This window comes from Neomonachus schauinslandi, chromosome 7, assembly GCF_002201575.2.
Source record: "Neomonachus schauinslandi chromosome 7, ASM220157v2, whole genome shotgun sequence".
Classification (NCBI taxonomy): domain Eukaryota; kingdom Metazoa; phylum Chordata; class Mammalia; order Carnivora; family Phocidae; genus Neomonachus; species Neomonachus schauinslandi.
In genome coordinates this window covers 137,486,785-137,512,137 of record NC_058409.1, presented here as the reverse complement: position 1 = coordinate 137,512,137, position 25,353 = coordinate 137,486,785, and the positions used below count along the sequence as shown (strand labels likewise).

The 25,353-nt window shown below is 42.1% G+C and overlaps 1 protein-coding gene across 1 annotated transcript in view; it reads right to left on the bottom strand.

Annotated features, from left to right (window-relative positions):
- Positions 1-25,353, bottom strand: part of MYO10 (myosin X) — a 209,187-nt gene that overhangs the window by 82,038 nt on the left and 101,796 nt on the right. Inside the window, 7 exon segments of the mRNA XM_021702489.2 lie at positions 1,158-1,287; positions 9,383-9,486; positions 10,365-10,449; positions 10,567-10,580; positions 11,050-11,174; positions 12,876-13,010; positions 24,491-24,678. Of these exon segments, the coding sequence (XP_021558164.2) occupies positions 1,158-1,287; positions 9,383-9,486; positions 10,365-10,449; positions 10,567-10,580; positions 11,050-11,174; positions 12,876-13,010; positions 24,491-24,678 (781 nt within the window).

Here is a 25,353-nt window from a genome sequence, read left to right as displayed (position 1 = left end):
TGTAAAACAGTGTCACTCCATTTTTAAGATTTTATTTATTTGAGAGAGAGAGAAAGAGAGAGAGCACAAGCAGGGGGGCAGGGGGACAGGGGGAGCGGCAGGCAGAGGGAGAAGCAGGCTCCCCGCTGAGCAGGGAGCTCGACGCCGGGCTTGATCCCAGGACCCTGGGCTCATGACCTGAACCGACTGAGCCACCCAGGTGCCCCACAATGCCATTCTTCTCACGGATTTTCTTTTGTTTTGGAAAACAGTCTTTTAAATAAAAATATGATTATTTCTTTAAATAGGAAATGGGTTTTTTATAGTTATTTCAAAATTAATTAGTTTTTTACAACACCTCAGTTAATTTCCAAGGCAGTAACATGAACAGACATGATCCACATAAACAATAGCTCTTTGGAGTTCTCTATGGTTTCTAGATGATTCAGAGGCGCTGGGACAACATGTTTGAGAACGACTGACCTACAGCGCTGTCCTCGCCTATAGGCCTTTCAACCTTTAGCGCATCCAATCCCCAAGGCTTCGTGCCCTACACGCTGCTTCCATTGGGAAAGTTCCAGAAGTAAATACAGAAATCACTTCAGGAAAAGTGTATATATGATTAGCATTTTTACTTACCCAGTCAAGAACAACTGGAAAAGGACAATTGACATAGTGATGTGCGTATTAATTTTTAGTCTTGACAACACGTCAGCGAAGCACTTTATAGATAAGACATCACTAGAGTTGGGGGATATGTAACTCAAGGAAACAGGCTGTGGCAGAACTGAACAGTGAACAGCATTTCCACCCGAGAATGAACGGTCTTCCCAGGACACCACGTCACCACTCACAAACTATGCAAAAGAAAGCAACACCACACCCCTGATCCCTATCATTCTTCTACATCTAATCCTCGTTGCTCGTATTTCTTTACTGGGTCCATTTTCCTCTGTCCTTGCTAAGAATGAGAACACAGCCACCATCCCCTCCAAAAATCACTCCTCTTAGGCTTGGACCCTTTCTTAGCTGACAGTTCCCATCAAATACAAAGTTCTGCAAGTCTCTGTCCAGGGTCAGAAAGCTCTTTCTGTAAAAGGCCAGAGAGTAAATATTTTAGGTCTAAGTTCCCTATGAGGAAAAAGCCAAGGGAGGGAAGGAGGGAGGAGGCATCCTACCCGTTTTGAAGGACACTTGGGCCCCACCAGCAGTGATAAATTCTATGTTCCCAAGATGTAACACACCAGCAAGCAACCTCAAAACCTCCCAAACTTCTTCTTTGCTGAACTGCATCACTTCCATCGCCGTCTGAAAGAAAATCAATGTATTTAAGTTTTTGTTGTTTTTCTTCCATAGTAAAGAAAATGAAAAACCCATTACTCAGTAAAATTGTTAGGTATTGTTCTAAAGGCAAGAAAACAAGAAATAGATTCATGACCCCTCACTTTTAAATGATAAAGCCTTTGCACAGGCACTCATAAAAGAATGTGATATTACAGAAGAACTGTACAATGTGGAGAGATCACCCAATCGATGACATAAAATGAGATATCTGCCTTATTAGGTACAAGTCTGCCAGTGACACCACAGAAGAATTACCTAAGAGCGTCACAGTAATGATGGTGAAAAAGAAATGCTTTTTCTGTAGATACTGAAGCAAAATGGAATATTTATTTTCTTGCACATAAGTTGGTGGGGAAGGGGAAGGCTTCATGGGACTGCTCCAGTGTAAATTTCAGGGCTTTTCCTTACTGGCTAAATGCAGCAGGAACCCAAGTCAGAGGAATAAAATTCTCTATTAGGAACTCTGTAGATAGGAGAGTCTCTGCTCCTTTTATAATAGATACTGATGGATTAGATGAATGGATTCAGATCAGTCTTCCCTAGACATTCATCACATCTCTTTTTAATTTCTCCAAAGAACTTTTAAAGATCTTGTCTTGGCCCCTCCATAGGAAATGGAAGTTAACATAATGCTGTTTGGGGGAAAATAAAAATAAACAGGCCCCTACAGGAGAGGAGGTTTGTTCCCAAATACAAGTATCTAAACAACTGAAGTCAGGTATCGTCTGAATCACATCGAAGATCTGCTCATTTTCTATTGTGATTGATTGATTGATTTCAGAGATGGGGGTGCAGCGGGGAGAGGGAAAGAGAGAATCTTAAGCAGGCTCCACACCTAACGTGGAGCCTGACACGGGGCTGGATCTCAGGACGCTGAGATCATGACCTGAGCAGAAATCAAGAGCTGGACACTTAATGCTTAACCAACTCGAGCCACCCAGGTGCCCCTCTATTATGATTTAGAAGCCATACCCTTGTCAAGAAAAAAGCACCCCACTCCCCCAACTGAGGACAGAATTGTTGGCAATACTGATGAAAATGACCTACCAAGAGCACATGGGCCCACAATGCAATAATCGTGACAATGACAATCACTTCAGGGGATTAGGAAGGAAACTGGGCACCACTGTGAAGCAGTAGAAATTGTAAAAGGAAACAACTGGAGATTTAAAATGTGAAAAGTTTTAACTTCTTTACAGGGAAAAAACAAAGCTGAAACAAAAGGCAAAAACAATAGGCAGGACAACAATTTAAAAATTATAAGGGAAGGAGCAATAGCTTAGCCATAATAAAAGAGATGAACAAAAAAAATATAATAGGCATTTCTTATGGGAGCATATGCAAATCCTTCCTAGAAATCAAACATGTACTAATCAAAGAAAATCTGAGATCGTTTCTATTAAATTAGCAAAAAACTTGTGACTGATAAACCTAAAATTGGTGAAACTGGGACATTTATGCACTGATCATTGGTGCCATACGTTAATTTGATCTTTTTGGAAAACAAGATTATATGGCCGCAGATGTACATAAACTTATAATGTTCAGAGAGGTTCAATAACTTTCACAGGGTTGCACAAGCAATATTCAAAGTCAGGCCCAATGAACCCAAAGTCCACAAACTTATTATCCAGCCGATGTTATTACTTTCTAAAGACATAAAAAGAAATAAGCAATCTCTTATATAATCTTCCATAACTTCCACGCTGGAAATTAATTCCAAGGAAAATCTCAACAGAAAAAGGAAGTTCTATAAAATATTCACTGCAGCGTTATATTAACACGTCGAGAAAAAAATTCTAACTATCCTATAATCAGACAAGTCAAATACAGCAATAGTTGAGAACAGTTCAATAGTTTAGAATAGTGTGTACTTTTTAAAGGAAATTATGATCATCCAGAAACATGATTTATGATAGCTTTATGTAAAAAGTTTAAAATTATATTTTTGTGGGGTGCCTGGCTGGTCGCTAAAGCATGGGACTCTTAATCTTGGGGTGATGAGTTCAAGCCCCATGGTGGATGTAGAAATTACTTAAAAAAAATAAAACCACATTATCAGTAAATTTTTTAAAAATTATATTTTTGCAACTTTTTTTTTTAAAGTAATCTCTACACTCAATGTGGGACTCGAACTTAACAACCTCAAGATCAACAGTCAGATGCTCTACCAAATGAGCCAGCCAAGTACCCCATAAAGAAAACCACGCTGGGAAGTAAATATACTGTATTGAAAATAGTTGCAATGTTAGTGTTGGTAAACTCACAAACATTATGTTCCATCATGTCTTTTAATGTTTTGACAATATTTTTACAATAACAGTACAATATTTTTATAATAACGGTACAATATTTTTACAATATTAATGGGTGAATGGATAAACAAATTGCTGCCTATTCAATGGAATACCACTCACTAGAAAAAGGAATGAACTGTGTTATGTATGATGTAATGAGTAAAAGGAGCTAGACAGGAGAATACCCTCTGTATGATTTCACTTACAAGAACCTCTAGAAGAGACAAATCTACTGATTTATGCCTGAAAACAGATAAGTGGTTTCCCAGAAGTAGGGTGGCTGGGAAGGGCCAAGGAACTTTTGGAGTAAAGAATCACCCTTCAGGGCGACAAACCATGAGAGACAATGGACTCCGAAAAACAAACTGAGGGTTCTAGAGGGGAGGGGGGTGGGAGGATGGGTTAGCCTGGTGGTGGGTATTGAGGAGGGCACGTTCTGCATGGAGCACTGGGTGTTATACACAAACAATGAATCATGGAACACTACATCAAAAACTAATGATGTAATGTATGGTGATTAACATAACAATAAAAAATTTAAAAAAATAAACAGAGGCTTTACTAAGAAAAAAAAAGAATCACCCTTTATTTTGATTGTGGTTGTGGGTACATGGGTGAGTAAATTCAAAATCCATTAAAATGTATACTTTAAACGGTAGCGTTTTATTATATGTACACTGCCTTTCAATAAATCTGATTACAAATAATAAAAACACCATGAATTATTTAATCAGGTGTTTAAAGACTCATTTCATTGGTGCAAGCAGAAATTGACACAAAGAATAAGAACTATTAGTCGAGTGCTTATCAATTAAAAAAACCATATGGAAAAATATTCAAATTTACTTATTCTAAAAGTTAAAAGTAAAGAAAGGTAGTTAATACAGAATAATTTCTTATTCTCAAGACTCTTAAAATAGCAGTAAGGACCAAATCAACAGCAAAATAATTATAAAGCACCTACACTGTACAAAAGTTAATACTTTCCCTCTCTATGATTAAAGTTTTCCTCCTATAAGGCATATTCAACACTACCTTATAAAAAATTCTTAGGTCATAGAAATGAAATCCTTTACTGTTTAAGTCAACTACCTGGACTTTATAAACACTAAAAGGAAATAAGACCAAAAAAATAAGTTTGCTGTAGCAGAAAATGTCAAGTTATCACATGAAAAATATCAAGAGACGCCCGATGAAAATATTCTTGGCTAAGTTCTTAAAATACATACCGAAGTCATATATGGAGATAGAAAGCAAATAAAATGTGCTTACTGTGTTAATAAATTTGACTACTTTCAATCTAACTCTAAGTGAATTAGGAGCGTGGTGATTAGTAATTGCATTAATCATACTGTGGGGTAATTTAATGGCTGCCCCCAGTTGGCAGCAGCGTGGGCATGCGTGCTGGAACCGCCAGTTAAGAGCCTCTACTTACTGTGCCCTACTGTCCTGTTTACAGTCTCTCCAGTTGCAATCTCCACCCCCCTTCGGCAAGAGTAGCCACTTTAAAGCTTATTATCATTACCTTATTTTCTCAACGATATGGCTGCAAGACTTAAAAAACAGGCTGGGAAATTCTCCATATAGTTCAGAAGCACTAAACAGCAATTTAGTTATAATAAAACTGGTACAAAGTTAAAATATTTTCAATAAAGTCCTTATTAAGCACATAAAAAAAAATAAGTGTTTGGGAAAGTGAGGGTGGGCAGTGGGGGAAGAAGAGGGATGACAAATACGGGATCTGGTCCCAATCGTGAAGGACCAAAGGAGGCCAGGCTCATGGCACTAGAAAGTAACAGAAAGGAGGGGCAAATTTCAGGTGCTTTACTGCCAGAAGGTACATCTGCTTAGGGTCTCAGGCAGTTGGCTGTGAGGTGTAGAGGTGCCATTTAAGGCAAAGGGACCACAGATGAACAAATGGTGTCACTGAAACAGTGGAAGGGGAGGCTATTCTGGGTATAGTAAATTGCAAGTAAGCAATCTGATAATAATTTATTATGCAATGTGATGATAGGCAATATTCTGTTACTTTATAATATAAAATTTGCTTATGCTGCCAAGTTCACCACCGCCGAAAGAGACTGATGTTTCCATGCTTGGCAAAACTGAGGTTTAAAGTCCGCCCTTTAAGTCTTAATAAAATCTGACTCATGTGGTATGAATTTATGCGTACATACACAGGGGCTCATACCATTAAAAACCCATGGATATACCCAGTAAGGCTGATAAGGTCCAGAAACCCCAGTCCTGGTCCACAGCCAGGAAGGCTATAAACATTCAACATTTGTGGAGTAAGAGAATCTGAAAAGATTATCACCCAAAGACTCCTGCTACTTAACACACACTTTTTATCAGCCACCATTCTGGTGGGTCAAATGCAGATAAATTAGTTGCTCCTATTGACTTGAAATTTCTAGGGCAACTTGAAAGGCTGCATAAAAACATGGCTATAAAATTTAGCATATATTCACAGAGTCTGCACCAGGAAAAACCAGGTCCTCTAAAGCTGCCCGGGGTACTTAACAGGCACTTATTTATATTAATGTCAAGTGGTGGCAATAATGAACTCTAAAAACACAGAAAGCAAATTCTTAATAAAATAAGCAAAATTCTTAGAAGACATATACAAGAGTATACTGACATTGAAGTTGATAAAAAGACTCATTTTTTCAGCAGCTAAAAATGACATTTGCATACATAATTCACAGAAATAATTTCTATGAACATTTCAACATATTCTGCAAACAAATATCCTTCAGCCTTAATGGAATGTGGTCCCTTCCCTCCCTTTGATCCCAAAACCTCTGGGGAAAGCAGCTTTATGAAACTGAAAATATGAAGATACAAATTTAAGTGGTATTTGATTTTGGAGGAAAATACTGAGAGACAAATTACATTAAAAGCAGCTGTACAATATGATTCAATCTTTTTTCCTTCTTCAGCAGAATACCGGGGTTATACGTAGCTTATTTACTGCAATCTCCTTGGTGCCTAGAACAGTGCCTGGCACATAGCAGGTGCTCAAACATGTTGAATATATAAAACCGACTTTGGCCTGAAGAGTTCAGTGTCTCTTTCTCACCATTCCTGTGTCACTCCTGGTTACAGAGTACTGCATAAGACAGAACAACGGGCTGGCTGGTATCGACAGGATACTTTTGATTGTAGAAGTTGCAATTTTAGGAATGTAATCATAATTATATAATTAAAGCTGATAGAGTCACTGTAAATATATGATAACACAGAATGATAAAATCCTAAAATTCTGCCTCATGAGATAACATATTTGGTTTCTTTTTTGTCCCAGCCTTTTTTCTGCATATAATTACTATATCAATTATCATAAATTATACATAAAATGCTTTTTTAAATAAAAGGATTATCAATGAGTGTTGCAGGTTATCTTCCTCAATTACAAAATAAGCAAGTTTTCCCATATAATTAAATATATTTGAGCATATGTTTTGCTTGCTCTAATGGACCTGATTTTATGGCTTTAACAAATTATTTAAGCTAATCCTCTATTTGTGGTTCTTGCAGGTTAAGGTAAAGGGAGAAAAAAAATGGAGAAAAAATCTTACTTTTTATAGAAAAGAGTGTTTTTCCTCCTTTCTGAAAAGGTGCACATTTTTTCTTTTCTGACTGTATTGCTTAGAACTTCCAGAAAGTTAAATAATAATAAAAAACTACACGTTCCTGATTTTAATAGATAGCAGCTAGGTTTTCATTGCCATTTCTAATAGGTAGACACCAAAAAGTAATCACAAAGTAAATATTTAAATAATTTAAACTTGTAAGCTTGTTGTCTATATCAATTTCATGTACAAATTTTCTTCCTTTCTCAATGATACCTTTTCAATGTTAAGATGAGATTTTAAATGCTAAAACCTACTCTTTCAATTCAATAATAAAAGCTAGCAATCAATGAAAGCAGGGCAAGCCCTAAAAGTCTATCTGTAGGCTAGCAAAAGGCACAAACAATTCTGAATCAGAAAATGAAGGCCCAAGAGGAAAGCAGAGGAAAGCCAGCAGAGTAACTTCTCCGGGGCTCTCAGGACAAGGGGAGGACCCGATGCTCAGTGCACTCTAGTGGCCAGCAAGCTAATGAGTAGAAGACCTGCTGCTTTTTGGACAATTAGGAGTCTGTCTCCTGCCACAAACAACGTCCTTCTATCACAAAGCATTGTTCTCCAGCTTCAAGAAAAAAAAAAAAAAAGGAAAAAAAATCCTGTCCTCCTTTGCCCTTTTCATCAAAAATGAGTTTTCATATTTATTCTAACACACAGTAAAGACAAAGACAATACTAAACGAATTGAGAAGAGAGAAAGTCTGAGTAGTAATAGAATTCCAGGGGCAAAATAAAATTGGGAAAGAAAATTTAAAATAGTTAAACATTTCATAAAATCCAGCTCTCAAGGCCAATTCTCATGCTGTCCAGGGTACAAAGCAAAAGGTGCTGTCAACAGGGGCTTTTTTGTTAACAGTTTCAAGGAAGGAGATTTGGCAAGAGAAACCCCTCTGCATTATATATGACAGAATAAAGGGGAGACAGAGGGGAAGAGGATCATATTATAGCCAATCCTGTCCTTAATTTCAATTTAAGATGTGGAAAATGATGTATGATATATATCCACTTAAAAAAAAAAAGACCCTGATTTTATTCCACAAGGCATTTTTACAAACAATCTGGAAGAATAAATGGGGATACTGAATAGAGAACTGTTGACAACTATAAAGAAAAGAACCTGACTGACAAATCTGGGCTGTACCAGAAGCTGGTACCACCTGCCTGCCTTGTGGGTTAGAGTCTGGGATTTGGAGGTAGACTCTTTCCGCACCGGCTCTAACTAGTACTGTGTGTGGTTAGGCTGGACACCAACCTCTCTGAGTTGCAGTGTGGCCAACCAGGGTTCCTACTGTCACAGTGTCGTTAAGCACAACAAGAGAGTTGGCCCATTTGAGCCCATATAACAAGCGCTCAGTGTCAGTTGCATTTATGATGATGATCAACCCTAGATCCACCGTATCCAACTGTTATAGTAATGACTCTGGCAAAGGAATGAAGACTGCATTGGCAAAATCTACTGGCCATTCTCAATCGGATGGGGCTATTAATAAAGCTCGATGACCAGGGTTCCTAAATGTTGTCACCTTATAACAAAGTTCTCGTGATAACAGAAAACTGTAAGAGACCACATGTATTGACACTGCAGAGTTGTGACTATTGTTCTTGTGGTCAGAATTGGTTGTCAGAACCAGGCCAAGAGACTCAGACAAGATCCTAATAGTCACCTGGTCTAATGGTTGACAGATTTGGTTTTAGCTGTAGAAACTGTATGTATGTATGTATGTATAAATAAATAAATAAATAGCTCAAAAAAGAAAGACTGGCATGTTCCAGTGCCAAGCCTATATATTTTTTTTAATACAGTTCCAAGTCAACTCCCCATCTGGCCTGAATGCCACAGATATTCCTCCACCTTCTAAAGAAAGAGGATTCTCTTCCAGTCTGGAACATTCTTTATCATGACTTGGAACAAAAAGAAAGTACCTATTCTCAGTACAGCGGTGCAAATGTAATTACTTCTATTTTCATTAAAAAAATTTTTTTGACATTCTTTCCTGCTTTGTTGAAGATTAGTTGACCATAGAGTTGAAGGTCCATTCACAAAAAAAAAATTTTTTTTGAAACAGGAAATGAAATGTCGTTTTTTTTAGGGGGTTGTCACTCTTAATAAAGGTAAAATAAGAAAGTAACTTACAATCACTTCCCTAAAGGATTCCTGGTCACTGATTGTCTTGTCTTCTATACATCCAGACTGACTCAAATAGTGATAGTTTTCTGGCACAGATAAATAAAATTCTTCTGCAAAAAGACAAAGAAAATCATAAAATCAGTATTTGGCCAGGATAAGACAGAATCCAAGAGAGTTCTCACTTTATAACTTTAAAAAAATAAAGTATATAAATAATTCTATGCTAATAGTCTCCTATTAATATAAAAAAAAGATTCTCTCTTAATCATCATTTAGAGAAAATAAAAAGGATTTAATTAGGGCTCAGTAGGTTAAGCCTCCAACTCTTGATTATGCTAAAAAAAAAGCTCAGTAGGGCGCCTGGGTGGCTCAGTTGGTTAAGCGACTGCCTTTGGCTCAGGTCATGATCCTGGAGTCCCTGGATTGAGTCCCGCATCGGGCTCCCTGCTCGGCAGGGAGTCTGCTTCTCCCTCTGACCCTCCCCCCTCTCATGTGCTCTCTCTCTCATTCTCTCTCTCAAATAAATAAATAAAATCTTAAAAAAAAAAAAAAAAGCTCAATAAATAAAAATAAAAATAAAGGATTTAATTAAACGAGATGGCATGATAGAAAATGTTCTTGAAAAACTGATAAGGATCCTGTTTTATTTTCCCTTAAAAATCAAATGTTTAGAAATTAGCTTTATTTGGGTATGGTTTAAAAGTAAACCAGTTACAATATGCATCATACATTTTTTTTTCATAAATAGCCTATAAATTAGAAAAGTACCAAGATCCCCAAAACAAAAAATTTAACATTTCTCTATTGATGATCTTCCCTCTACATTAGTTGGCTCTAAAATGGACTCAACATCTTTCGGTATTCTCATACATTTCGTTTCAATTGATGGAATACCAACAAAGCCCAAACAGATGCCTTCCTGACGGCTTTTCAAGGGAAAACCAGTTGCTAATCCATACACTTCTGTGCCAGTGTCCCATTCACTCACCTTTCTGTTCATGTTGTAGCCCTGCCAGCAGTGCATAGAATATGTGATAATTCCTTTCCCCGGGGTTTTGCCTTACTACTCGGTTCTGTGGGGATAAATCAGATTTCATCTGAGGTGTTTCCTCCATTTAATTAACACAAACCAACAATTTCCGAAAGTAATTATTACTGAAGAAAATGTGAATTAAATCATGTTTACTTACTTTTTCTAATAAATCTTCATGTGAAAAGCAATGGCCAGTCAAGGAACAAAACCAGGATATGACATGCTCAATTAGGCTTCAATTTTCTATTCTTTGTCACCCAAATAATTGCAAATCCCTGTTCCTCTGACATTGTGACTTCCAGTGCCAAGAGATGAGCCAACAAAGCATAGACTAGTTCATCTAAATCCAATTTCAAACAGGACACATGGTGTCCTAGGAGGTGCCAAGCTATTTGACGAAATTGATCTCAAACAACAAACACCTGATGCTTGATGATGAATCCAATTTTCCATATTACGAACATGACAGGAGAATTTTCCAAAAGGAAAACGGTTATCTCCCAGGATAGTTAATAGGTCAAACACAGTAATATTAAGCAATAACCGAAATGTTTCACATTACCTGTCCTTACAATAACCAAGAGCAGATTGTACTTAGAGAGTCAAATACTAAAGACAAGACCAAAATGAAACAGGATACAATCTACAATTCTCCCGCCCTGAATATTTCCCTTCTGGCAGATGTGCAGCTGAACGAACTTCCCAAAGCGACTGGAGTTGTTGTTGTACACGGTCTTGGCATTGCCGAAAGCTTCCATGATGGGGCTGTGGAAGACATGAGGACAACCTCCAGTTATAAAATACCTAAGTCATGAGATGTCAATATCAGCAGGGGAGATATATCAATAACATTGTAATCACTATGTAGGGTGACAGATGGTCACTAGACTTATTGTGGGGGTCATTTCATAATGTGCAAAAATAGCTCATCCCTATGATGTATACCTGAAGCTAATAGGATACTGTACGTTATTATACTTCAATAAAAAAATTAATAAAAAAAAAAGTGAGGACAGCAGCGAGTGTTAATTAGGGGAGATCTAAAATCAGCAAGAGCGTTCCTCACAAATGTCAAAATATATAATTGCAAGAAAAATCTGAAATCAAAAGGACCTATGGTGACTATGTTTGTTTACAGAAGGGCCACACTTTCAAAGCGCTTGCTGAAATGGGTTTATAATGCACATCCACTTCGAATGAGAGCTCTTAGGGCTCGGTGGGCAGGCACAGGATGCTGCAGAGTTCAGGCAACCACAGTGGCTTGTCCTTGTGCAAATTAGCCTGGGCTTATATACACAAGCCAGGGATTGCACAGAAAAAGACCCCACTGAAATTTCAGCAACTGAAAAAGTCCCAGTCCTGGGAATTTCACCCGTTTGTTGTCTAGGGCAACTCATTTATAAGTAATTTCTTTGGGTCTTCCCCAACTGTAAGACGGGGTCAGACAAATCAGGGGGTGGCAAAGTTTTCTGCAAAGAACCAGATAATAGAGATTTTAGGCTTTGTGGGCCATGTGTTCTCGGTTACAACCCACTCGGCTCTGCCACTGTAGCTTAAAAGCAGCTGTAAACAATATATAAACAAATGAACGTGTCTGTGTTCCAATAAAACTTTATTTACAAAAACAGGCTGCAGAAAGATGACAAAGTTCTGCAGATGGATGGTTTGCAATGGTGGCACCACAGTGTGAATGTACTTAATGACACTAAGGTATACACTGAAAAAAATGTTTAAAATTATAAATTTTATGTTATATATATTTCATGACAATTGAAAAAAGTGTATGAATGCTAAAACAAAACCAGGCTACAGGTTATGGGCATCTGGCCGTAGTTTGCTGACTTCTAGACTAAATTCTAAATAACAAGATCTATAAGGTCTTCACTGGTTCTAAAATCTTATAAGGCGCAAATCCAACATCGGGCCAATACATACTCAAATTAAGAATTCAGATGATACCTCACCACACAGCCCTCTTTCAAAGTTCTGAGGCTCACTGCCATCAGATGTACCACTGATCTTCTGCCACGTGAGAGGCTTTAAAAAAAATGCCATCTTGCCAACATGGTGCCTCCAAAGGGCTGGAAGACCAGCAGAGACTCCCTCATCTCTGTGCTAAGGTCTCTGTTACACAGTGGCCAGAGGCTGAAATTTCTGCTCATAACAAGGCCTCCGAAAAGTGAGTCAAGGGCTCGCTAGTTAGAGGAGGCTGCAGAATATTCCTCGGAATCACTCACTCACCAATTCAAACCTGGCGCAGTAGGGGCCTAGGGTGGGGGGTGGGGTGGGGACCAGGAATGGTCGCTCAGGTTGTTAGAAATTGCTGTGTCCATGTTGGGACTTTTCCTTTGAGGAATTGTAAAAAGAGAAAATAGACCAACTAATTATAACTCGTCCTTAAATGAGCCACCCAGGGAGGACAGTGAATCCTATTCATCGGAAATAAGGAGCATGACAAAGAAATACCTGCTTTCAAGAATAGCTTGTTCAACACAGGATGTCTTCTCCTTTAAGGACAATTCCAAAGACTGTTGACTGATGACTGATAAAAACTTGAGGATCAATTTGGTGCTTTCGGTTTTACCTGCCCCACTTTCACCGCTGAAAAACAAAATGCGCAAGCTTGTTCAAATTAAAAAAAAAAAAAAAAAAAAAAAAAAAAAAAAAGAAAAGAAACCCAGTTTGACCAACATCACTCCATTTGAAAGGTGGGAAAACAGAGGTCGAAATGCCTGTCCCGCGGGTCAAGTTAAAGGGCGCTAAAAGCAAGTTCTCCTTCTGGCCACACCCTTTCTGCTATTATGAAAGCCTCTCGGACGTCAGAGGTCAACAGAATCACCTCCACTAAGTTGAGAGGATGGACATGCCTTCCATGCGAGGGAAGCCTGGCACAGACAGGGATCTTTGTTTTGTTCGCTAGAGTATCCAGACATCTCCACAGGGCCCGGCTGCTGAGAAGCACTTGGTAAATACTTGTTAAAGGAACGAGCACACTAACAGCATCGTTCTGGGAAACGGAAAGCAGGCAAATAGGCTTAAAAATGCAATTATTCGGGGCGCCTGGGTGGCTCAGTCGTTAAGCGTCTGCCTTAGGCTCAGGTCATGATCCCAGGGTCCTGGGATCGAGCCCCGCATCGGGCTCCCTGCCCTGTGGGAGGCCTGTTTCTCTCTCTCCCACTTACCCTGCTTGTGTTCTCTCCCTGTCAAATAAGTAAATAAAATCTTTTAAAAAAAATGCAATTATTCGTAAATATGATTGAGGGGACAAGGGAATGACCCCACAGGTCCTCGACCCACCACACGGAAACATTTTATTCCATACTAATCCTCAGAGGGAGGCAGCGGCTAAGCCTCCATGTCCAGAACGTAACACCAGGTCTGACATCCTGCAGAGATCATGCTTCAGTGACAGTTGAGGGAAAGTGAACAAAGACGTGCAGGGGGAGGGGAGGCCAGTGAGAGAAGTAAACCAGGTTCAAGTCTCACCTGAACAGACTGGCAAACATGAGCCACAAAAAGAGAAAGGGAAGGATTTGGGCACAAGAGCCAGATGAGTTTGGGAAGACCACTAGCGGGCGGGATTCCGGCTAGGCCAGCGGCACTGAGATCAGAGGTGGTGGAGAAGGAAAGCGGAGAGGATTGGGTTTGATGGCTCAGAGGCAACCGCAGGAGACAGAAGGCGAAGACTGAGCTCATCAAGGTGGCCTGGGAAGAACATGGCTCTGGAGGTCATGCTCTGGAAGGAGCACGGGGGCCCCAGGAGAGCAGGTATTGTCTGGTGCCGGACGTGGACAGGAAGGCACGGAGGTCACAGATTTGGAAAGAGAAACTCAATTTTGTGTAAGATACCATTCTCGGTATCGTGGGGAGAACGGAAGTAGTAAAAGGCAGGGAACTTAAAAGAGAAGTAAACTAAAGCTGCAGGGACAGGGGCACCTGGGTGGCTCAGTTAAGAGCCTGACTCTTGATTTTGGCTCAGGTCATAATCTCAAGGTCATGAGATGGAGCCTCACATCGGGCTCCATACTCAGTGTGGAGTCTGCCTGAGATTCTCTCTCTCCTTCTCCCTCTGCCCCTACCCCTGCTCACCCACGCACACTCTCTCTAAATAAGTCTTAAAAAAAAAAAAAAAAGTGTAACAGAACAGCAATGCCAATGATAAATCAAGGTAGCATCTTAATAATTGCTAAATGGGCAAGATACACAGATGAGCTCCACTTAGACCTAAAAAAGCTGCCCTTGGTGAAGGTCACGATCTGGGAAGTTATGAAAGAGGAATTTTGCTGAAAACCTGGTAAATGATTAACCACATGTAACAAAGGAGAGGAAGGGGCTGAGAGATGACACCAGCCCTGTCTGGCTGGGCGCTGCAGGCCCACTGGGAATCTACACTGGGCTAGGCTAATCTCAGTCATTCCATTCCCCTCTGCAAGTGACAAGGTTGGCCATGGGAAGGTGTGAGGACTGCAGCCCAAGAGACTCCACGTCAAGCAAGCTCAGGGCTCCTGGGGAGCTTTGCACACACACAAGAGACACCAGGCAGAAACGTCCCCCTTGTTGCAGACAACCAATCCCTGGGAATCCACACCTATCTTGAGATAAAGCAAAAGCCAAGAAAATCAGAGAAGGCCTAGCAGGAGTGGCTGAATTCACCGCTCTGCCCTGTGTTATCAGAGTTAGAACAATTTCGGTTGGGTTTTCTGTTGTCAGCAACCAGAATCTTCCTAGTACAGAGTTTAGCACACGTATTCATCTCCCTCACATCACTGGCACCCAGGGGGCATTCATCAAGGATGCACTGAATGAGTAACATAAACTAAGAAAAAACTGCAGGAAGAGATTTAGATAACTTTTTTTTTTTAAGATTTCATTTATTTATTTGATAAAGAGAGAGAGAGACAGAGAAAGAACAAGCAGGGGAGAGGGGTAGAGGGAGAAGCAGGCTCCCCACCAAGCAGGGAGCCAGACGCAGGACCTGATCCCAGGACCCTGGGATCATGACCTGAGCTAAAGGCAGATGCTTAATCGACTGAGCCACCCAGGTACTCCAATTCTTGATATTTAAAAAAGTACATACATCTAGCCAGTTGTTGTTGATTCAATTATGGTAAAACAAACAGAACTTAAAGGGCTAAATTCTCTAGTTAAAAAACATGTGAAGCAGAAATAAGGTTACATGTTTCCCAAACCCACTTCTTTATCCTCCAGCACAAGGAAGTGGAAAACGTGTCAACCTCTCTGACAGCAATCAGTGGATAACAGGGACTGAACGTGGCCCGTTTGAACAGAAGGGCAGTTGAACTACGGAGCATGAGATATAGGCTACTTCTATGTCTGGTGGGTGAAAAACTGCCTTCTTCATGGTAATCTGGGCTCGAAATCCAAGCCTGCCATCTGGGCGCCCTCTGGGCTGGCACAGCTCTATAAACAAAATGACATGTGGAATAAAGTCAAGTCTCTCGCCTTCCCTGTGGGGCTGCAAAATAAGCAAAAAGTAAAGCATTCCTGTGTTATGCCCCTGAGATTTTGGGGGGGCTGTTTGTTACAGCAGTTAGCCTACCTTAATAAATAGAACATGGCAAAGACAAGATCGCAGAGCATATACTGTTCAAACTCCAAACCAGCAAGACTTGGTCAAGGAGAAGAAAATCTGGGACTCTCACTGCCGTTAGCCGGCCATGGATATGGATCTACAGCGATCTGCAGCCATTTTTTCTCACTGTATCTATCATACTGTCTTCAAGCATCTTTTTTTTTTTTTTTTTGAAGATTTTATTTGACAGAGAAAGAGAGCATAAGCAGGGGGAGTGGCAGAGGGAGCAGGAGAAGCAGACTCTCCGCTGAGCATCAGGGAGCCCCACCCCGCATCATGAGATCATGACCTGAGCCGAAGGTAGACAATTAACTTAGCGAGCCACCCAGGCACCCCTATTTAATGCTTGTTTTTAAAAATTTCTAGAACTCAAAAATAGAATTGGTTTGCTGTTTACTATGAGATTATGGGTTACTTTTGACATGCTGTTATAGTTTATCTTTGATTTTTAAACCAACAAAGGAGGTACCAAGCTCAAATCCATTATCAACTTAAATTGATATTTCACTGTATTATATTTGGCTATTTAGTTGATTCCTGTCTTCATTGTTGGTTACTTTTTTAAAAAGATTTTATTTATTTATTTGAGAGAGAGAGAGAGTTAGCGAGAGAGAGAAGGGGGAGAGGGAGAAGCAGACTCCCTGCTGAGCAGGGAGCCCAATGCGGGGCTCGATCCCTGGGATCATGACCTGAAACAAAGGTGGACGCTTAACCGACTGAGCCACCCAGGGGCCCCAAGCACAGTGTTTAAGTACATCTTTTTTGGATACAGAATTAAAACTTGAAACAAAAACAAAACACAGACACTCTACAACAGTTCTCAAACTTGGCTGCACATTAGAATCACCTAATATGTTTCTAATCTGAACCTAAAGGGGTAGAACTTCCTCGTCAGTATTTTTAAAAATTGTCCAGAGGATTCTACTATGAAGCCAGGTTTGGGAAGCACTACTCCTGAAAGCAGTTTCCACACAATTCAGATAGGACTGCTCCAGGGGGTAAGAAGTGGTGACTATCATGGGGCCGTGGAACTATTACATGAAAAAGGCAAAGGATAAAGATAATTAAATAACTCACACATTGTTAAAACCCAGAAATATGCCGGATGTCAAGGTAACAGGACTCTGCAGGCCATACACTTTTACGTAACCCTCCTCTTCCTCCCTTCCCCCTCCTCCTCCCACTCCTGCCTGCGACTTCAACGTTCCCCATGAAAACAATTTACTGAAGGTCAAACCAATGTAATCTTCGAAGCAATGGAGAAAGAGCATCTCTGCAGATACCCCTTCCCTCCTTAAACATCTGTGAGCCTACTATGTGTCAGGCTGCACTAAGGGCTGTTAAAGCATTGATGTATAAAATGGGACGGTCAGTCTGTCTATGATCTAGAAGCACAAAGATCTCAAACAAAGAGTCACAGGTATCCTAGGGGATAAGAGAACTCATGATTTAGATGGAGGGTAAAGGTTCAGTAAAGACCTTTTTGTGGGGAGGGGGTGGGAGGGGCTGACATTTAGACCAAAGCGTGAAAACATGCACAGGAGTTAACTGGGTGAAAACTGAAGGGAGAGGGGGTAGAGTCAGCAGGGGGACACTGCTCCATGCCTTGGAGGAAGGAAAAGCAGCTTGCATGGCTGAAGTCCGGGGAAATGCAGGGATGATGCTGGGGTCCCAGTGAGAGGCCACTAGTTCTCTAGTTAAGTACGGGACTAGTTCTTTCATTTATTTATAAGATTTATTATTCACTTGAGAGAGAAAGAGAGTGTGCATGCAAGAGAGCACGTGCATGAGTGGGAGGGGCAGAGGGAGAAGAGGCGAGAATCCCAAGCCGACTTCACGCTGAGCGCAGGGCTCTATCTCACAAGCCTGAGATCATGACCCTGAGATCATGACTGACTGAACCACCCAGGCGCTCAGGAACTAGTTAAATAGGGGAGTGGGGTGGCAAGGAAGATCATGAGTCACAACCCCTGACATTTTCAAGTTACCCATCACTATACTGACAGATGTAACGTATGATATACATGTCATAGGTGTGTGATACTGTGATTATGAATAATAATATATCTTGAGTCTTCATCTTCCTTTCTGACACAGAGTTCCTAACACCCTCATTATTTCCTAAATGATGACAGCAATAAAGACATCATTTGTTATGTTAATGAGGTGACTTTTGGAAAGCTCCTGTTGGCAGCTGCTTGCCAGGGGAACCAACCACAGAATTAGAAGGTTGGGACTTTCAATTCCTTCCCCCCCCCCCCCCACTGACCTTTGGGGAGGGGAAAGGGGCTGGAAATTGAATTCAATACCAAGAGTCAATGATTCAATCAATCATGCCTACGTAATGAAGCCCACATAGAATTCCAAAAGGACGGGGGTGGGAGGTGCCGCTGAGAAAGCTTCCGGGTTGGTGAACACATGGAGGGAAGCTGAGGGCCCTTTCCCTATATCTTGCCCTATACATCTCTCCCAGCTCTTCCTGAGTTATATCCTTTTATAATAAACCTGTCATCTGTAAGTAAACTGCTTTCCTGAGTTCTGTGAGCCATTCTAGCAAATTCATCGAAGTGTGTGTGTGGAGCGGGTCAGCCGGAACCTCCAATCTATGGCCCGTCCATCAGAAGCACAGGTAACAACTTGGACTTGTGATTGGTGTCTTAAGTTGGGGGGGACGTGGAGGGGGCAGTCTTGTAGGACGGAGCCCTTCACCTGTGGGATCTGATATCAGGTCTGGGCAGGGCGTGTCAGAGTTGCGACACCTGCTTGGTAATATGGAGACTATGACGGAACACGTACGTTAGAGCGCAATGATCTATATAACTACGTACATACGTCCTTGCTAATGCTCATCACGGAACTATATAAAGCCAAATTTAAGACGACAAACAAAAATAGAACACCCCCCAAATCCAAATGAACAGGGCTAATTTTACCCCACTGGTTAATGTCATTTTGCTCAAGCTGCAGAGCTCTCTGCACTGGGACGGGCTCACTCCTTGTGTGCGGAGCCTGGACCCTGTCCTACCACGGGTAGTGTGCTGACTCATTTAATCCACCGCATTCCTTTCTTCTCGCCGCCCTAACACAGTAACTCATACGGCAATTACGATGTTATTCTACCTTCACTTACAGCAAACACATCCCTTACATAGCCAGTCCTACATTTTTCTCATTAGCCCATGGCAGTTAGAGTCCTAACCCTTGGCGCCAACATGATTGCAAACACAAACATGGGCTGCAGAGAACACATGTTCTTCTAGATGAACCCAAATGAGCTTATACTGTTAAAACAAAACAAAACAAACAAAACTATGAAAATGAAAAGGAGAAAGGAAAATAACCCAAAGCGCTAACAGGGGGCCTCCTCATAGGCCATATGAAAAGTTTTGAGATGTGTTCGTAGGCAGAATCAAAGTCACGAGGCCGTTTTTAAGCAGGAAGCTGTCATAATCAGGTTCAAGTTTTTAAAGAATCACTCTGTGTGGAGTACGGAATGGAGTGAATGCATGGAAGGAGGCAAGACGGGAGGTGCGGAGACAGAGGTGAGGGTAGAAGGGTAGTGGGGGGGGCAGCAGTGATATGAAGTGAGAGGCCTCGGGAAAGATGGGGGGTGGGTACAGTTGATGGCCCTGGTCAGGACCTGGTCAAGAGGGTGGTAAGCAACAGGGAGGTGAAGGGAAGGGACTCCTGCAAACCCAGGGAGCTTCCTAGCAGGTTGATCCGAGCATCGCATCACAGGTGTACACGTCTGTCACAACCCATCGAGCCGTCTACATAAGGTCAATACACTTTACTGTGTAGACTTCTATCTTCCTGGGGGCCAGGGGGGCGGCATATAGAGGAAAAGGACTTCTAGTTCCAAGAAGGACTTCTTGATCTCAGGCTTGCGAGCTGGTGGGATAGAGAGTCCACTTGCTGAGAATGAGAACATGAAAGGAGGAATACATTTCTGGGAGAAACTGAGCATGAATCTAGGACATGCCACCCTTGAGATGCCCAGGAGACATCTCTGTGATGGTAGCTCAGGGCATTTGGACACATGTCTGGAACTCGGAGGAGAAACCGGCCAGGCGGGGTTTGGGGAGGGACGCAGGGGGAGGCATCTTAGACCAGGGAGTTCTGCAGACCTGAGAGGGAAAGGTTGGATGGAAGATGAGCAGGTGGAGGACGAGTGAGGAGCGCCCAGAGAACCAGGAAGAGACCCAGTGTGATGGTGCACCGTGGAGAGGGGAGGGACTACCTTCCATTTCCTAATGACCCTTGTTTTTCCAATATCTGTGTTTTGGCAAATGCTTCTGTGCCCTTCCTCCCCTCTATGCCAGCCATATTCCTACACGTTCTTTGACTCATAATCGCACATCACTTCCTCTATGAAGTACTGTCTGAATTCCTTCCTGAGGATCTACCACCACCTTCTCTGAGCAACCATGGACATATTTCCGTTATAGCATTTGGCAGGTTGTACTGAAATTAGTTACATCAGTTTCTTCCCATCAGAGAAGAAGTTCCTAAAGGCAGTGATTGGATATTATTAATTTTTAATTGCCAAAGTCTAGCACAGTAACCTGCCATATTACGTGAACAAGAGGCCTGCTTCAAGTCCTATTCAGGTTGGTGCCTTTCTAACCCTGGACGCAAGTTTTGTTCACTGTTCCAATTCGACCATTTATAAATATATTCCTAGAAATAGAAGACTGAACATCTAATTATCCATTAGGTGGATAATCGATCCTGTTTTGGAAAACCAAAACACGCAAGGCAAAGCAAAGGTCCCAAATCCACAGTTGCTCTGTATATCTATGCTGGGACGGACAGCTGTTGAATGTTGGCCCTCTCCCAGACACTGTCCCGGGCAATGAGCTTCATAGTGAATTAGCCACAGGCCTTACCTACCCTACAGATCTTAGAAGGTCACATACACCCACAGACCGTAATAAAATAAACCCAACTTGCCCAATCAATGTATGAGAAACCCAAGTCAATGTAAAATGGACCAGATCAACCAAGATCAAATGCTGATCTTGCCAGTTAGATGAAAGAAAAATTCAAGTTTTAAACATGTTTTAAAAACCATAATAGCGTAAGCATTTGCTTAAATGTGCACCAACAGGTAAAACGAGAGATTGGGGGAGCTGACAAGCTTGAAAGTTAGACCAACACAAGAGGCTCGGATTAGGAGCCTAGAGACTTGGCATTGCCACCAAATAGCTGGACCTCCCTTGAAGGGAGGGGAAAAAACTGATCTCTCAAGTCCTCTCTAATTCCAAACAGGCCTATTTTCTGATTTTAAAGGTATTTGCATGAGAAAATGTTTTCAAAGTAGTAAAACACATTGTATCCACCAGGGGGCAGATTATGCCCGAGGAAATCCACATAGGGCTACAGTAACCTACAAGTTTTATTTTTAGACTCAATTTTCTCTAAATTCCCACATCCCCAAATCCCAATAAAAAAAAACAAAAACAAAAACAAAAAAAACTGCCAGAGAGATCTATTAAACAAGACACATTTTAATGAGAACTCTATTCTTAAAGACTCCATTTCCTGAGTTAATTTAGATAAATACAGTTACTCCGTTCACATGGGTGTCACACAATGGGAGCTTTCTATTTGGGATCCACTCTCCCTCCACCTCCCACCTTATTTTTAAATACCGCAGTCTTTGGCATGAAAATGCCAACCCATTTCCGTTTTATTACACATACACACACACATATGAACAATGACCTCGTTTGATTTTCCTCTTTCTTCCCAAGCTACTCTGTCTGGCAAGTGATATATGAGTCATCCTCTCATTTTTCCCATTGAAAGTAAGAAACACAAGCAATTATCAATGGCAAATATTTAGGTACCTAAGTGTGGAATACAATCTGACCTTCTTAAAATTGATTAAGTTTTCTTTCTTCCTGTTAATCGTATTAAATTATATTCTGTATGCTGAAATGGGGATCTTATATTCTAACTTCCGAGCTTTGGTGAAGTTCCCTGCAAGAGCCTACAAACAGTGCTTCCAGACATAAGGCAAGTTTCTTGATTAGAAATGGGACCCTTGGAAGCCCCCCCCTTTTAAATATATTAAATAGCTTCATTTTGATGAACTACAAGTCATAATGACTCATTTACTTAACTAAATAAATGGATAGCCTCTCTCTCCAAGTTATTTCCACAGCCCAGGACATTAGCACCATAAAAGTGATTAAGAAAAGAGCTTTTATCTGCCCAGATGCTTGCCTCCCCTTAAGGGGCAGGGAGAGAGGTAGAATGAGAAAGGCAAAGTTCTGCTATTCTATTCATGTAATTCTGATTTGTTGTAAAAGCAAAGACCCATGCACTAGTGTAATGGGCAAAAACTGTCGGTAAGAAGAATATAATCCCTAAAGCAGTTTTCCGTGTGTGGCGCCGACAGATACCACTGAGCAGCCACGTACCTCAAAGGGCTGTTGGAAGGCTATCTGATACCTGAATGAGGTGATGCCTGAAAAGTTCCTGGCACAGTGTCCAAAACACACTAACCCTTCAGAACCCATTAGCGTCCTCATCTTTGGACAGGTGCCACATGGGACCCTTTATCTCCCAATTGTCCTCAGCTGGTGGGGGCTGCTTCCCTTCCCTGGGGTTTCAGTGAGGGACATCCTCGGGCATGTCTGCCCACACCTACACCTCACCTTTCCTCCCCCAGGAGCTGGGGTGGCTTCCCTGACAAGTGAATTGGGAGGAAGGACAGGTCTGCTCCTCACCGGCTGGGAACTGGTTTCCCGCAGTGATCGTGGCCACCACTCACCTGCCTGCATCCGGATCAGGTGCTTTGGTCTAATTTGGGGCTTCGATGTTAGCCAGCCCGATTGGCTTCAAGTCTAAAGCTAACATATGGCTCTCCATCTGTCTTACTTCCACTGAATCAGAAATCCGGAGGGGTTCAAGAGGGTCTTATTTATCATCTCACCTAAATCCAAAGTGCCTTGTCCTTTCCTCTTGAAATAATGTAATTATTTTGCCACAAGTTGGGACTAGAAAGTCACCTACAACAGAAGTCCAAATCTTTCCCACCAGCCGTTGTGGTACACTCCAGACTTTCAGTGACAGGCGGGCCCCATGAGTGCAGGCCTGGGAGCGGGAATGAGGCAGTGCCTGGGTAGTCCATGGAAACTTCACGGAAAGTGAGGCTCAGCACATCTACTCTGGGTCCTATCCACGGGCGCTCTGAACATCACTAGAACACGATTCTGGGATAAAGAACTAATAAGAAGATCCAATTGGATATCACTAGAATGTAAGTGATGAGGCCAATTTGAATTAGTTAATAAAAGTTTTTTGTTTTTTTTTTTTTTTGAGAGTGAGCATGAGCTGGGGGTGAAGCAGGTAGGAGGAAAGAATCTCACACAGACTCTGCACTGAGCGTGGAGCCTGGCGTGGGGCTCAATCTCACACCCCTGAGATCATGACCTGAGCCAAAATCAAGAGTCAGATACTTAACTGACTGAGCCACCCAGGTGCCCCATAAAAGAAATATATTCCATTGCTTTTTTAGACCGTTCCTAGTGGTAGGTTTCGATAGTGGGTCTTCTGGGTAGTTTTTTTTTTTAATTTGTTTGAGAGCGAGAACGAGAGCACACACCCAAGTTGGGGGAGGAGCGGGGGAGAGAATCCCAAGCAGACGGGCCTGAGCATGGAGCCTGACGGGCTCGATCCCACGACCCTGAGATCATGACCTGACCTAAAATCAAGAGCCGGACGCTTAATGCTTAACCAACTTGAGCCACCCAGGTGCCCCTTCTGCTAGTTTAATAAAATTCAAAATCATGGTGGCGCCTGGGTGGCTCAGTCGTTAAGCGTCTGCCTTCGGCTCAGGTCATGAACCCGGGGTCCTGGGATCGAGCCCCGCATCGGGCTCCCTGCTCCATGGGAGGCCTGCTTCTCCCTCTGCTGCTCCCCCTGCTTGTGTTCCCTCTCTCCCTTCCTCTCGGTCAAATAAATAAATAAAATCTTAAAAAAAAAAATTCAAAATCATTAAAATGCTTAAATTGGGGAAATTCTATGTAATCTTACTGAATTAGAGAAAAAAGATCTCTTGCTCAAATATACAAGCCTTCTCACTCTAGAATATATATAACATTTTAAATTTGAAAGAACTACACATTTTCTTGGAATAAACCAAAGAATAATTAAGGCAAATTAAAAAAAAAAAAAAAAGAAAAGAAAAATGGAAGAATTATTCTGAGGCCAAGAGCCAACAAATGTGGTACCTCTTGCTTTTTTCTAAGTGAGTTTGGCTCTTTTGAAAGCTGTATTTATCAAGCTATTTGAAACGGAAAACTCTGCCTGAGAAATTCGGGTACTTAGGAAGCATTTTTCTCATTAAGCTCCTAAGCAGGTTTGGGGTCCTGGGGGCTGGCTGGGTTGAGCGGCCAGTGGTGGGCTCCTGACACCAGCTTCCCTCCCGAGCGGCCTCCTGGCCAGCCGTCCGCCAGCTTCACGGCTGGCCGGTTACCTGATGAGGACACACTGGTCATCGTGGCGTTTCCACAGGCATCGGTAGCACTCGTTGGCGATGGCGAAGACGTGGGGGGGGAGCTCGCCCAGGTGGCACTCGCTGTAGCGTTCCATGGTGGCCCGCTCATACAGCCCGGCGATGGTCCTGTAGGGGTTCACTGAGGCAATGATGGAGCCGATGTAGGTCTGCAAGCACACGGGGCGGGGAGACAGAAGGACGCCGGGTTACACACAGCACTCGTGGGCGGGGGGGGTGGGGGGGGGGTTGTGCAGGACGAGGGCACGTCGCCTCCGCTCACGCTGTTCCATGCTCCGAAGGCTGGGGGCCGGCCACACGGCCCCACCCGTCTCGGACTTGAACAGAATCCACCTGAGTGTGCTTGAAGAGGACCGATGGGGCTCCCCTCTGCATACGTTTTTCCTACACCTTTTTGGTACAAAATCTTGTCATTCTGTACAAACAAACAGAACCACTTCAAAGAGGACTTGCAGTGACAGGTAAACCACAGAAAGATGGGGAAGCAGCCCAAGCCCAAATCCCTGTTCCCAGTGACCTCCTCATCCCATCCCAGGTACAGAGGACTGTCCACTCCCCATCTCCTTCCTCATCAGGTAGCTCTCAGGAATCAGGGATTAAAGAAAGAACTAGAGGGCGCCTGGGTGGCTCAGTTGGTTAAGCGACTGCCTTCGGCTCAGGTCATGATCCTGGAGTCCCGCGATCGAGTCCCATATCGGGCTCCTTGCTCAGCAGGGGGTCTGCTTCTCCCTCTGACCCTCCCCCCTCTCATGTGCTCTCTCTCTCTCTTTCTCTCTCTCAAATAAATAAATAAAATCTTAAAAAAAAGAAAGAAAGAAAGAAAG